The sequence below is a fragment of the Melanaphis sacchari genome, unplaced genomic scaffold (assembly GCF_002803265.2).
Source record: "Melanaphis sacchari strain LSU unplaced genomic scaffold, SCAv2.0 Contig43_pilon_pilon, whole genome shotgun sequence".
Lineage (NCBI taxonomy): Eukaryota > Metazoa > Arthropoda > Insecta > Hemiptera > Aphididae > Melanaphis > Melanaphis sacchari.
The window spans coordinates 3,450,518-3,467,664 of record NW_020271284.1 but is presented as its reverse complement, the minus strand read 5'-3'; the positions used below and the strand labels follow the sequence as shown (position 1 = coordinate 3,467,664).

General features: G+C 24.1%; 1 protein-coding gene across 1 annotated transcript in view; it reads left to right on the top strand.

Moving 5' to 3' along the window:
* The window catches only part of LOC112597805, a 29,595-nt gene that overhangs the window by 3,718 nt on the left and 8,730 nt on the right, over positions 1 to 17,147 (top strand). The window contains exons 2-3 of the mRNA XM_025344027.1: positions 11,175 to 11,392; positions 13,437 to 13,831. Coding sequence (XP_025199812.1) covers positions 11,192 to 11,392; positions 13,437 to 13,831 — 596 coding nt within the window. The 5' untranslated portion in view covers positions 11,175 to 11,191. The remainder of the gene's footprint in view (positions 1 to 11,174; positions 11,393 to 13,436; positions 13,832 to 17,147) is intronic.

The following is a 17,147-nucleotide window of genomic DNA, read 5'->3' as shown; positions in this document are numbered from 1 at the left end:
TTCTAGAAACAATGGTAGCCTATAATATTTTGACATATTCTCTGCTCGTTTAAAGTATAAACACTATCTATATCTAATGGAATTACTTTAAAGCGACTGACGCTCTAGTATTTTTAACGAAAAAAATAACATATAATACCTTGACAAAAGAGGTTATGATGGAATGCGTTGACTTAAAATATTAATAGAAATAAAAAACATTTTTATTTTACAATTTTTTTTTTTATAACTAAATTATACTAAATTTATTTTTATTTTTCAAATGGAAAAATTACTTAACTCTGGTAACTTATCAATATGTATGTTATTTTCAACATAAAGTTACCCTAAACCACTAAATAGCTTATGTTGCATTATCGATATTATCCTCCATGTTTTCAACCTTTTAACCTTTCAATAATATATTTCAAAACATTTTTAATAACCATAATTTATGATTTTAAGGAATCTTTATAAGCGCTTAAAAAGTCTTGAAAGTAATTAATCATACGATACATTAATTTTCACGAATACCTAGTAAATATTTATTTATTTTTTAAATTAAATAAAATTGTTCACTAATCATAACTTTATTTATTAATAATACGATATAAATTAAATAATTAGGTACCTATCTTATGAATTTAAATAGTAAGTGTTTAGTAAATTTTATACTTTCTTTCAAGTTAACTTACAAAAAGTGTTAAGTAATTTATACACCTTGGAATTTACAAACTTGCTTTCTGATAAAAATTTTCGTTTATATCAATAATAATAGTATAAAATAAATTCAATAATTTTTATTTTCTAGTTTTCCTGATTTATTTTAAGGTTCTAAAATATCTTTACAATTTAAATTTCATGATAATAGAATATGATAATGATGGTTATAGTTTTTTTTTAATAACTCACACTTTTCAAGTACACCGTAAAACGTATTATTAATAATAATTTGCAAATTATCATTTCTGAATCATAAATCATCGATACAATAATTATATTATATTAAAGCTGTCTATATTATTTATTTTTACTATCATATGAAACAACACAAAAATATCATAAATTTTTGAAGCTTAAAAAAATATAGATAATAACCAATACCGTGTTAATAACGTTATCGAAATTACTTATTAAATATCCATTAAAAATAATGGTACATTTATAAAATGTATAAAAAAAATCAATACAGTGAATACAGCCTAAACCTCCCCAAGCTTCAATATATTTGTGTTTATTATGCTACTAACATAACGAATTAAATATTAAAAAAAAATCATCGTGTTACTCACGGACGGTGCAGTATGAAAGTTTCAAATAATCTATTCACCGGTGTCGAACTGACTTTAATGGGTATTCACGTGGCGGGGAAAGAGTTTCCAAAAACACATTAAATACACTGACACATAGTCATACACGCCACAACTGTGTTTAATCCGTGCCGGCATGCTTACGGTACATGTGAATTATTGGAATTCTGTGAATACTTGTCAACATCGACAACGTGGTCGGTATACCTGGGATTATATAATTTAAAATGTGTATAATATACTTTGTATATCATCCCTGAAACGAATAATGTCAATCTGTGATTTACAGCTGTTGATAACGATCGTAAACAAGCTTGGTGAGTTATATTATTATTATTATTATTATTTGCTTTTCATATTCACTGCAGAAACTCGATGGAATCCAATCGTAATACATTTAATTTTCCGTTATTCGATATTGATAGACAATATATAAACAATTTTTATATTATTAATAATGTTATATATTTCAAACTTGTACTAATTTTAATTATTTTGATATTACCCGCCTCTATATGAATTTGAACGATCGATGGAAACATAAATATGCTATACATTAAGTTTTTATTTTAATAGTTATTTATTAATTAATATTTTGAGGTAAAAAACTCCTGCACTTTTATATTTTAATTTTGTTAATTTGTTACATAACATTGATACTTTTATTCGATTTCTTTTAATTGATTGTCAGATATTCGTTGTATGCCCATAATTCTTATTTGACATACTATCAACGTGCTAATACCAATGATCATGAGTTAACAATGTCTTGCTTGAGAAAACTTTATTTTTTAGTTTTTTCTCTTAAATAATATAATCTCATGTTGAGGCATTCTAAAAAAAAAAAAAAAAAAAAATGATTGATTTGTTAAACTTTTGTTCCTATTCCAAATTGTAAATCAATTTACTATTCAAAGTCAAAATGATGATGTACGTATGTATCTCGATTATTGGTAGTATTATGTGACAAGTCTTTACTTAAATATTATTTAACATATAAATATATGATGAATATTGTTTCTGAATATCAGCGTTTCCCTAGACTGTATCAGATCTAATTAATTGCATTTAAAGCTAAATATAATGAATTTAAATAAAGATAATTTAATTAATATTTTCCTTACTTTTGATTATACATTTGATATTAATATAGTGTTATTATTAATAAACAAACATATCTATACAATTCTAAGATAATAGATTAATAAAAATTGTTATTATTTTAATTTATAGATTATAAAATATTTTTAATTTGGTTATTTATTTTTAACATATTGTGTAATATTCATATTGTAGTCTACTAAAAAAAATAACAATCATGGCTTAAATATAATTGTATAACTAACGGAAGAAATAATTATTTTATTATTAAATGAAGAAAAATTATTTCAAAATAATTCCCAACTTAATATTTTTTTGTTTTGATTTCCTTACAATTATCACTACCATATCATAGCTTTTGATATATGATTTAAACTGGGCATTTTTGCTTCGATTTTTCAAACTTAAATTTGTGTACGTTGGTTCATTATGTTATTAATTTTATAACCGCTGCATAATTAATTTTACTATTATTAATTAAAAGTAATAAATTTTAATTTCGACATATTCATTTATTTAGCATTAATTGAATATTAGTGAAATAACAGTAGCTTAATATATTTATCACTCCTTTGAGTTTTACTCAAATTACATTGTCTTACTATTTATATTCAAACTATACGGTCCTTATAATTTTCATAGAAATCCACGTTCTCGTATAACATACATCTCGTTATGTCATATTATTTAAATACGGCCAATACGGGTTGATGTGACTTTATGAGACTACGGTACTACTTGATTATCATTATGAATACTTACGTCACGCTGTAAAAATAATCCTTTAATAAAAAATATAAATATATAAATTATTTTGAGAAAACCATTTATGTAAATAATTAACTCGTTTAATTATCTTAATAACATTTTCTAAAACACATTTACAATTGTAATTTACAACACTTCAGTACTGCACTATTTTTTTTATTTTAATTCAAATAGAAATTACACACTTTATATCTATATATGTAAAGTAGTATAAATAATAATGGTTTTTTTTACGACAGTACCTTTTATATTATTAGCATGTAAATAAATATTTGTATATCCTTTTAATGAAACAAATGTATTGTCATTTATTATCCCAAAAAAAATTTTATATACTAATTTTCAACAATTTCTGTAACAACGCTAAAATAAAAAGGATTTTTTCAGTAAAGTTATTAGACGATGAGAAGTGGGTGTGGGAAGATCAGTGAGGTTGAAGCGATTTGTCAAAAGAAATAGCCTACTCTTGTGTGTTTGCGTGTTTCCGCGTGTGTGCAAGTATATTGTATACATATAATACACGTTAAATATACTTATATATTAGGTACTCATAATAAATGAACAAAACTTTGTTGAAATTTTAACTAATTAATCACGGAAGTGCACTCCGATGGTTTATCATTTTTCTTCTTAATCTAATGAATATAATTAATGTTTATACATATATGTATTTCATTTTTAAACTCAGAGCGTATTAGATTGAACCATTTTGTGATGTATTTCTTACACAAAAAACAATTTTTTTATATTATTTTTTTTATTGAAAGCTGTAACAATATATTATTAACTTTTTGAAAAATTATTTATAAGCTTTAAAATAGATTTCATTATTCGCATAAACTACGTTAATATCGAAAATAACAAATGAAATGTTAACAATAATAGGTAAATATAACAAATATATAGCTCATTTTTAATAATCATAAGCATTTGTAAAATTACATAATCAAATTTATTTATTATACCTTTTTACTTTAGTAAGCAACCTACAGGATGTGGTATAGAACAAAATCTATTTGAAGTCGAAATAAATAGTAAATATTTAACACGTTTCACGTAATTCCAAGGGGACAATGACCATACGGGCTCGTAATAACAAGCTTTAATAATATATAAAAAAAAAATTCCTGATAATGAGTGTATGATTTTATATTTATAAAACAAATTAGTCAAAAATATACATCTGCAGTAATATATGTATTGATATGGTTATCAATAATGTCTTTGCCGTAGACACTATAATGAGAAACAATTTTTATTCAAATCGATGAAAAATTACAATTATTATTATTTATTACAATATTACGAATTGTACTTATATGTTATATTGTTAACATACAAATATATTATTAATCATAAAAACTTACAAACGCTAAATCCACGAAGACAATAACGTATAATTTTTGGTTTTAAAACTAAAATATTTTGTGAATTAGAATTATTTTAATATTATTTACACTAATTTTGAAACTAAAATTAAATAGAACCAATTGCCATTACTATTAATTTATTATATTTTATTATAACCAGTTTAAAATTTGAAATAATTTAACACATTTGAGAAAAATGTAATAAAATATATTATAGTTAAATCTAGTAAATTGAAAATAACGTACAGCTCTGTATAGTTAAAATACTAGAATTGAGTCGACTAACTCTTAGAATTATGATAAATGACCACCATTATTAACATTATTATTGGACCGCCATCGAATTTATATCATAGTGTGCTGGCGTCTTGTATATGCAATTTCATTACGCGCGATTTTACAATAGTAATATATAATAATAATTTTATAAAAAATCTCAAGTATTTGGCTATTTGAAAGTTATAACATTTTTTTGAATGTGTTGCGTTAAAATGGCAGACGGATAAATACATTAGCAACATTTTCAGTTTCCCACGTGTGCAGGAAAATTATTGATTTTATGTTCGGTCCACACACGCCGTAAACGACGTTCTAACGCGCTACAAAATACGCGGGTTTTAAAGATTTTCTATTTTTATTATTTTTTTTTTCATCAACAATTTTGAAGCTGATCAACACATTGTGCTCATTTATGTTACACATAATTATTGATGGTAGTGACCATGAATATAAATCCTCATAAATTTTTATTAAAATATCGGTAAAAATAATAAAACGAGAATATATATATTTTTTTAATATATCTTCGATAATGTATACCTATAATATATAGTAGTAAAACAGTATTAACACAACATAAACATCGTTGTAATAAGCCACAATTTGTAGAAAAACACAATTTATACTCTCGGCAAATATAATATTGAACGAAATGTTAATTAAATACTTAAACTAATAAAAATCAAATCATAAAATAAATTGTTTTACTTGGCGTTTTTTCATGGCATAACAAATTAAATAATTTTTAACTTAATAAAATATAAATTATACATATTAAAATTTTTAATTTTATACGTGTTGTAATAATTTCACTAAAATTTAATATTTCCCTTACTGATTATTAAGAATTAACGTTCAACTTGTAACAAATAACTATATCTGTTATCATATGATACATATATCATATAGGTATTTATTTGAAAATCTTATTTTCAATATACTTGCACCAAAACGTTAGTTATAGCATAATACACGAGGAAATAACAATACAAAGTATTGAGGTGGAAAATTGATGATCCAATCCAAACTCAAAACCCTTTGATAGTTTTCTAGTAATGTGTGCTCGAGTGAGTATTGATTTCCTATTTTCTGGATATCTTGAGAATTAATGCAAACATTTTCATAAATAATACATGAATAAATATGAAAAACACGAATTTCTGAGTATTGGACTCGTGTTTGCGACTCCATCACCTGAATTTATTTAATTCTCTGATATTTTAATTTTATAATATTCTACTAGAGCTACAAACAATCATTCATTAAGTGAATCTTCTTTTCACGAATAAAATCTTAAAACATGTTAAATTGTGTCATATTTGTTTTAAAATTATATTGAATATTTACAGAGTGGCTCACCAAGTACACTCATTTCCTTTATCAGTTAATAATGTGATTATTTAGTTTTTGATTTTTGGAATTATTAAATACACTAAAATACCATAATTATTTTTAAATATTTAGATTTGTATACCTAGATCTTTTTAGGACTATTTTTTAGTAATACAAACTTCTTTTTTTTAATATAAACCACATTTAAGTACTTTCTGGTTTAATTTAAAATTCACTGTATTTATCTACTAAATAAAATGGTTTTTAAAAAAAAAATTCTTAACAAATATAAGATAAATGCTATATTTAATCTGGTGCTGAACCATATTTTGCAAATTGTAAAATGTTAATAAATTTACATTAATTTTTGTTATTTTCTAATTATTATAACTGCCCTATTATTATTTTTAAATCTATTGCTGTCAACTAATTCTTATCTTCGGTGACTCAAGGACTTATTATCAAAATTTTAAGTTAAATAACTCAGAAAAATATACTTTTTTAAATCACAATTTTGTAAAATAAAATATATTTTTAAAAATATCTCCTTAACAATTAATAATAAAAAGGATGATTTATATTTGAAAAATAAATGTAATTTCACGTTATATTATTTCAATGATATAAAAAATCCTATTATTTGAATAAATGTTTATTTAAATGGAGTAAGTATACTTGGCGAATCACTATATATGTTACATCGTTATATGACATTAAATAAATAATTGTTAGTATACGTTTTTAACAATATCATTTTATGTTAAATATAACGAATTTATTCAGTGATTGTAATAGTGATATTATTTAAAATAATAATATCTACTTAAATTTTAAATATCATCATTGGTATATATTTTAATTATTTGATATTCTATAGCAGTGAAACTATTAAAAATAAATAATTATATTCAATGTGTAATCGTATAACGAGAAATATACTGCGCATAGTATTTACTTGTACCTGATATTTTAAATAAAATGTATGTAAGTTACATGGGATTCAATTTTTGCAGTATATACATATATTTATATATTATAATATATTTAATATAATCTAATTTCTAAGTTAGATATGTATATGTGTATATATTATGTATAGCCGTATGAGCATACAATAATGTTGGCCGCAACGTGTGCTTTCAACGTAATACATTTATCAAATATTCAACTATCGTATAAGAGCTAAATTATTGTAGTACTCGTACACAAAGTAATAATAGAAGGTACTGAATTACTTTTAATATTGTACGAATAGTATGTTAATGTGAGTTAACTGACTATCTACTGTTTAACTTGTGAATCGTGCAAGGTAATCATGTCACTTTAAGATTATAACAGATGATGTTATTATAAGAGACAAAATTTATGAAACTTAGTAAGACACCTAAAACCTGCGTGATTTTCAGTTACACATGACCTAACGACAAAATACCTACGTGCTAAAAATTACTGATTATTCTCTTAAATATGTAACCTTAATAATTATAAAAATCTTACTCGTAGGTGGTAATCAATTTCTAGCTGAAGGTTAGAGTGAAGTTTTTCTTCAAATTATATTAACTTTAAATAATTGGCAGTTTGATAATATCATTATAAATTGTATAATAATTAATAATAAACTATACAGTGAATACAAGCATTTTATAGTACACACATTTACATTTTTTTTTTTTTTTTTGATTAGTTATTAAATTAGCCGTGCCTTATAAATTTATGAGGAATTTCTATTTTAAATACTTGCATTGTCGATAATTATATAGATTCTACAAAATCATTAATAATTTTCATAAATAAAAAGAATTAACAGACTCGTGGGCTGTACTTATTTTAGCATGGAGAATTGTATAAAAATATTATAATCAATTTTTCTATATCAAATTAGTTACGTAATATTATGTAATCTATTTTAAATAATATGTGTCATATATTTATTTTTAGATGACTTAATCTATTTTATTTTATTTATTTTTAATTTTAGTAATTTTTCACAGCAAATATTTTATGGTAAATTAAGTACCTTCCAAATTCACAAAATAATCAATATTCAATATTTTATTACACTCTTATAAATCAAACTTAAATAAAATACCTAATCTAGTCTAATATTATTTGAGAAATAGGCACATTTTTATTGTTTATACAACATGGGTACTTTAATTTATATACTATATTATTCATACTTTTTAATTGCTTTATAAAACCATATTTTTATTCATCAAAAAAAAAAAAAAAAAAAAAATCTTTTAATTAAAATTGATTTAATTTTTAACATTATTATTATTAACATTTTGTCAATGGCTATTATAACCTATATATTACGATAATTAAAATAGTTTGGTTAGACAATATAAGAGATAAACTGAAAAAAAAAGAGGATTATTCGAAATTATATTGTAAAGCCTGCAAGTTAATGAAGAGTAAAATAATTAGATTAATTATAACTATTAAACACATAGTAAAAGGAGTAGGGGTAAGTTCAATTAGTAGTTAGAGCATTTAAAAAATATTGTCTACTAGAAGAATACTAATATGTTTTTAAGTTAATATTGATGTAGTAAACATGTTCATACTAAAACTTAACTACTAATTTCTAATTTCTAATTTCTACATAGATTTTAGTCGCTATATGCATTTATATGAACACAAAATTCACGCTCAACCTTCTAAAATTTTTATTTTATTTTATTTATTATAAATTCATCAATTTACATCAAATAGGAAATATAAAGTCTATATAATTTTAACATTTTTCTAACTTTTAATCTTTTATAAATATATTTTGTCAAAGAGGAATATTTGAATCTATTATGTGTTAACAAACACAAAATTTTAGTACTCAAAATACACATTCGTACTAATACACACGTATAACATATATTATATGTATATAGAGGACCTGAAAATACACGTATTCATATTTGTTGGTAGAATATACATATTATAATATTTTCACATAAAAAACAAATCAGTACGTATCCTGAGTTTTTCAATCCCTAATATTTTAATAATCAACAAATATCTTTTTATAAGAAAATTTTCTATTTCCTGTTGACAAAAGTTTACCGATATTTATCATAATAATACAAAAAGTTCGTATTGTACGTATATTAAGTATTTTATAAACACCAATGACTATGTGTGATATCGAACGTTATGGTTTTTCAAAAAATGCCACAGCTTTGCCACATCAGAGATGTCGGCATAATTTAATATCCAACTACCACCAACGAAACGAAATTAAATAACACTCAGAATATTATCCTCGACGTCAGACAGCCACTGTTTTCGCCCTTTCTGTATATTAAATTAGTTGAAAATCCTTTTAACCTTTTGGATTATACCAAGATAAATCCTTATGTTTTATCAGTTATATCGTTACATTTCGTTTCGTCACTAATTAAAAATTGGTATCTGGATAATAGCTTATAATAACTATACTATAACAGATTACAGTTATTCAAAATATTAACCTCTTTCCAGAAGTTTAAATCAATTCAAAATAAAGACATTGAAAAGGGCATAGATTGTAAAATTGTTTTATTCGTCAATTTGAATAAACGTATTGATAAACAAAACTAACTTGATTAGTATAGGTATTACAGACGTCAATAATGATACACTTCAATACACTCGAGTTATATTTACAATGCCACGACTAGAGGGACAAAACAACCCAAAAGTAAATCATATATATACATATATTTTCATAATCTAAACGGAATACTTTTTCCAAATAAATAACATAATGAACAAATAATGTATTTTATAAGTACATAAAAATTATTTCAGCGTGTTAGTGATATTTCCTTACCACTCTTTGGGTTTTATACATGCCAGTGTACTGTGTAATAAATACTATATGCGTAGACTGCATATGGCCAAATTAAAGACAGCTAAATATTTTGAATTTGTATTTTTTTCTTGATAAATATTCGTATATAATATTATTAAGGTAATTCAGTAAAATAAAAACTTTAGAACGAAAATTGTAAATATTATTTTTAAATTTTAGTTTTAAAAAAAAAAGTTGTTGTTTTGATCTTAGCAACGGGCTTTTACAAAATATTTCATTTCAGAAAAAAAAATATAAAAATTAACAAAAATGAACTATTAAAAATATTTCAAAAATTATTTTACTTAGATCGTCTTATCTTATACAATAATAATAATGATAAAAATATGTAGCAAATCATTTTTTACCTCGTAGTATTAGTGTATTACGCGACTTTATTCACTTGATATAATAGTATATATACGTTGTCATAACACTTATGTATACATAAAAAAACCAACATATTGATTAAGTACTTCTAACTAGAATACCTTAATTATATTATATCATAGTTTTCCGATGTACTGAGAGAAATACAATAAGAATGTTCAATCATAGCAAATGTGTTGTTTTACTTAGTCATACACCCTGAAAAGATATTTCAAAAATATTATACTGTTTGATAATTGATCTTTTTTTTTTAGATAATCAGAAACTTCTGAAATAAATTTGTCAAAAAATAAATAAATACAATTGCGCTTATGTATTATGTATTTTTAATATTTCTTTACAAAATATAAATATAAGAACATTATATATACATTTTCAAGAATTTTAACTTTCTACGGTCATTTATAAAAAAATAATTGAAAACTCGGCATGTTTATAAATAGCTCAAAATGAATTAAAAATTTTGAAAATTTAATCATTTAACATAAATGATTATATTATTATAATATTATATTTCAAGTATCTGTGTTTATTTATTTTTTGAATTACAACAAAGAACAAAAATCGTTTGGATTAAATAATTATTATATGAATGAATATAAAATAAGTTACTTAATAGTAAATATATTAAACACTAATTAGTAATCAATAATTTTAAAATTAAAAACACCTTTTACTTATAACATAAATTTATTTCTATATTTATATTTTGTTATTAATTTTTAAAGTTTCTATAAATTTAACTTTATAAATTGTATGAATATTATATATATATAAGTAAATTATATTTCATAATTTCCTATTCATTTTCAGAAAACTTCAATAAAAAAATGGAATCTGAACCGGTAATTGTGGTAGATCAAGAAAATTGTTTTAATGAAGAAGATGAAGATATAGATGATGTGGCCGGAAATGGGCAAGGATGTCCTGATGATCCTCCACAGGACCCCTTTTTTCTATCGCCTTTTAGAGACATGCGGAAACGCTCATTACCAACACCACAATGCACATCGGGAATAACTGCTAGTCAAGTAATTTATAAAAAAATTGAAATAATTCAATTTTTCTTTTATAATGAAAAACATTTTTTTTCATTTTAACCATACTAAATTAAATTGATAAAACATAAATACAGATGTAAATGATAAATGATAATCCATAGCATACTTTATAGAATATTATCTTAAGAATATTTAGATTTTTCTTTGTTTGATTTTTAATAAAGGCTTTATTAACAATGATGAATTTACATTGAAAAATGTTATCGAACAAAAAGGATTTGTAGCTTATTATATCTAACTTAAAGAAAAATATTGTCATATTTTATTCCAATACTTTAATCAGGGAATGGACAGATTTTAGATTGGCAGCCAAAAAGGCTTTAAGTGGCGTAATTAGAACTCTGATTCTTTTTTTCTTTAGAAATGATTCATAACTACCACGTACAAGTACTTAATAACAAAACACCACTTCTATAACTATTGTATAAAAAAATAAACAATTAAGACAATACAGCTAATACTATTAATCAATTTATATTTTATTGAATATGTTTACTATATTTGTAATAACAAAAATATTTTTTTTAGGTTACATCATGGATATCATCTTAAAAAAAAAAAATTATCGAAGCCATATTATACTTAAAATAAATACAGTAGTATACTAATATTTGCATTAAATATAAATATGTTATACATTATTTTCTTATAATAATATAGCAATGTCAATCAATTAAATAATTATAATACAAATAAAATGTTTACTATTTTTTATAATTGTTTACTCGATGATATTGGCCAATAACACTTACTGTTGTATTTGATAAATTTATATTTACAAATTATATATTATTATTATCATCTACATTATTTTTGTATGCTATTAAAACTAATTAAGTCTAAATATATGCATTTAGTTTTAAAAATTTCTAAACTTAAATAAAATATATACATTATTATAATTTAAATATAGTAAATTTTATGAATATAATATTTCAATCTAAATATATTGATTTACATTTAAATAACACAAAAAATTCATCGTTAACAAATACCCAAGTAATATGATATAAATGATTTATTATAGTTAGTCGCGTAAATTCGCAGTGACAATGAATTTAATGGGTATCATAGATAAAATAGAGTAAGTAGGTACTAAGTCATTATTGAGTTATTCGACCGATAATTCCGGAAGCTTTTAAATTGTCTCTGTCCGGACCGTATCGAATAGTAGTCTGTGAAAAATATGTTTAATTTTTGTAATATGAGTACATATATATATATATATATATATATATATGCATTATGCAATATGATTCCCCGAAAGAAATTTACATGATGCGTCCTTATTCAACCATTATGAAAACAATGTGATATGTTTATGAGACTTATCCTAAGTCTACTTTTGATAATTACATAAAATTTTCTAAACAACTCGACATTTGAAGAGGACCAAAGATTATGTTGGATATTTTGTTGGATTCCACAAATTTTAATGGAGCAAAGCAACCATATTATTAGTCCTGTATACCTACCCTACGAATACATTTATTATTATTAAGTTAAGTCATCTCTATGCGTGACGGGTTAGGAATAAATTTGATTGTTTGGATACTTTTAAATTTTTGGCTACTTTATCGAGCTATTTGTTCTCATTTGTCCAAATAATTACATAAGTATGCATATTAACAATACTTTGTTAAATTCATAATACGCCCCACCCACGTAGTTTACGTATATATAATTATAAAAATCCCCATATCAATAATCCAACATAAGATAAGATGAAATGTTTTTTAATTAAAAACCTTAATAATTACTATAACCATCATGATATTCGAATTATTCGCTTTTAATGTATAATAACATGTTTTTGTAAAATCTCAGGGTGTTAAAGTACTATTGTTTATTACTATCTTTCTTTGTGCAATAAACATATTTTTAATAAGCTCCGAGAAATCTGTAACATTATTAAGAATTTAACTAAAAACAACTGATGATTTCTTTCCCCCGTCCTATAATCTTTTCAAATATCTTTAGATATTGTATATGTTTTTGTGTGATGCTACTGTAGGTGCGAAGATTGAGCGATCAAGGAGCGGCCGGTGCGGCTGCCCGGGAAAAGGCATTCTTAGCCACGTTAACCAAGGCACCCGGGCCCTACACACCAGGTCGCCGACATTCGGTTATCACAATATCAAAGGCACCTATGCCGTTGTTCGGCCGCAATAGACGCGAATCGATTGCCGCATTCCCCAGCAAAGGTCCGAGGGTGAACCGCAGGGATTCATCCGGTGGTGCTACGCCGTCACCCACCGGTAGTCAATTTAACTTGCAGCTGGACATTATGGATGACATAGCCGATATCAAGGCGGCGCGGAAGGTCAGGATGAAGATGTGGCAAACTGAGGACAAAGAAAAAATGTGCGAACTCCAATCGATGGACGGCGAAAACAAGCAAATGTCTAGGTACATAAATTCACGGTATATATTGTGATCGGTGCAACACGATTGCGCACTTTTTACTTTTTCATATTTGAGAAAATACAACACGATTGCGCACTTTTTACCTTTTTCATATTTGAGAAAATACAACACGATTACGCATCTTTTACATAATTATCTTTAAGTTCTTGTCTTTGTTGAAGGTTCAGCTTCAATTTTCCATAAAATCGGTGGAAAAGCGGTATCAGATGATTTATAATTATTAATTATATAATCAGTGAATTCAAAATTATCAGTAGAGCTATTTTCAATTAAATAAGCAAAAGCATTTGAGTGAAAAATATTGTGTTGTATTTTTTCAAACATAAAAAGGTAAAAAGTGCACAATCGTGTTACGCCCACTAATGAAGTCACTAATATTCGGATTCCAATACTAATCGGATAATCCGGATATTTTAAATAATTTCTTACTAATTATAAATTTAAATATTTGTTATTTAATTTATAGATTTTAAACGGTATTTTATTTAAGTTAATAAAATTTAAAAATCATAGTTTGACGTATATTTTTCACCTTTAAGAAATTTGAATTATTCGGATTATTCGGTTATTAAATTTTGAATTCGGATATCCAGATATCCGGATACCCAAAAATCCGAATTTTTAACATCACTATAATATACATTCTATTATAATATTTATGTAAGTGTAAATAGATGTAACTGAATCAGCTATATATAACTAAAAGATAAAGTGAAATTTGTATTAAAATACTATATCGTTGTATGGCATGGAGTTTTAAAGAACCCATAAATAGTAGATAGGTACATAATATGGAAGTTAATTAAATAATTTTTCTTAGTGATGAACAAGTTTATAAAAGAGATAAATAAAATCATATACATAATAAGAATATAGATGTGAAAAGTTTGAAAAATGTCACTTATCACTTATATACCACTAATCCATTTATCTACTTAACCATTAAATTATTATAATTTTGATAGTAATTACAAAATAATCCGTTTTATAAGTGCTTATTACACTAATTTTCTTGATAAATTCTTGTATGGTTATATTTTTATTTTTATTTATTTATTTATTTATTTTTTTTTTTTTGAAATACTCATAGCATGTGTTATCTTATTTTATTTTTATAACTAGAAGTAAAATTAATTATCATTAAGTACAAAATATGGTATTTTATTTATGAACTATGGAAGTTTAGTTAAGTAGAATGAAGTGACAAGGAGTACCTCATAAAATGTGTAAGTACTTTAAACTATATGAAAACATTTTTTTCTTTTTTAAGCCTACAAAAAAATAACTGTAGCCAGTTAAATGGATCATCCCGTACATACATATTATTTAATATATTTTACCTTATTGTATACTATTTATCGTGTTTCAAACCCTCGAACCCATGAAGTTTTGAAACGTAAATTGAATTCATTAACTACCAATGAGAAGATCTACATACACACAACGTAGCACGGGTATATATTTACGAAAGTATATAAACTTTATGAATAACATTATAATGTTAATATAGTCTGTATTAAGTGATTTTATTGAAAACTTTTTTGGAATTCTATGTATAATAATACTCATCTACGTTTTCATTTAAATAAATATGTATTTTTTGGAAACACTTATGAAAGTAACTACTAAACACAGGCCCTCTCAATTTTGAAATTTCCATATATAATCATAGGCGTGCGGCGTAGAGTATACAACGTGTGTCCTGGTACAGTCTGTGATATTTAATAGTCCGAAGTACCCAATATCTCGATCAAATTGCTCATTTATTAATTGCAATAATTATATCTTAATTATCAAAATCAATTATAGATTACATTTTTAAAACAATTTCAAAAATTTAGAATAATTCACTGAGCGCACTCCTCTTTTGTTGAAAGTCTGTGTACAATTTAACCTGACATTTAGTGATTAATATAATATATAAAAAAATATTTTGAGTTAATTATAATTATGTACTATGAAAACAATTGTTTAATATTTTGCGTGTGATTATTTATTAATAATTTATTTTTCCTTTTTTATAGTATTTTAACTTTAATATTAACCCACCACGATTTCTTTCTCGGAAATGATTTATGGTAGTTTTCTATTATATTTATTTTAAAAGCTCATTAATTTAAAAAAATATAATAGTTTAAATATAAAGGGCCCTCTAATAATATATGGGCACTACTTACTTTTAGAGTCTGCGCACATCTGTGTATATGTTACGGTAAATTATGTTATATCAGAAATTAACGTTATTCGCCGGTTATTAACGTTATTTACCTACGAATGTGGGAATTATCGTTATTTTCTAGTGAATAACGTTAATAACTGTATGGTTTGGGAAATTTTGATCTGATTATAAAATAAAAGAGGTTATTGCGGAAGATTTAAAAAAATAACCAAAGAACCAATCATCAAAGAAGACAAAATCGGAAATTAAATCATAGAAATCGCAGAAAAAAATTCGGAACTTGGTACTTAAATATTTTTTAATTATTTAACGATAAATTTCCGAATTTTAAATATAACAAAAATAAAACTAAAATATAAATATTTGAAAATTATTTTAAATATTTTTTTGATGATTGTCAAGAAAATATTTGTATTGCATGTGAAAATTCAAAAAAAAATTTAGAAAAACAAGTAAAGGAAATGATGAAATTTTCTAAAGAAAAGTTTCCTCAGCTTGAAATAGGCTTAACTGTATGTGTATTTATACCAAACGTTGATAGAGCTCGTGGTTCTATGCAAAATATACTATCAGTTGTCACTCAAGTTGAACATGATTTATACAAACTCTGTAAGTTAATTCTTAATGAAAAAATATACTATTAAAATTAAAATTTGTTTTATTATTTTATAAATACGGAATATAGTTTTCTAAAAATATTATTTCACATTCCAAAAATAGCTGTTTGCAAATAAAATCTATTAGACATGGACAATGTGATAAAATTAGCAGATGGTAGACAGTTGACACTGAGGGAAGTAGCTAGTAATAATTCGGTTGCGAGCCCTCGAAGGTACCAGCGTTGTCATTGCAAGACTAGCTGTAATAACAATAAGCATTGTGCCTACCTTGGGGCTGAAAAATTATGTTATATTAAATGTCATGGGAGTAAAACTTGTAAAAATAAATAAAAAATAATAATGCATTTATTCTATTTTTAAAAATATCTGGGTACTTACATAATTTTTCAAATTGTTGTATTTGAGATTCATGCGCTTATCTGATTTATAACATCAATTACCTGTGTATTTGGCCATTAACGTGATTATCCAGTTTATAACGATAATTACCTGTATATTT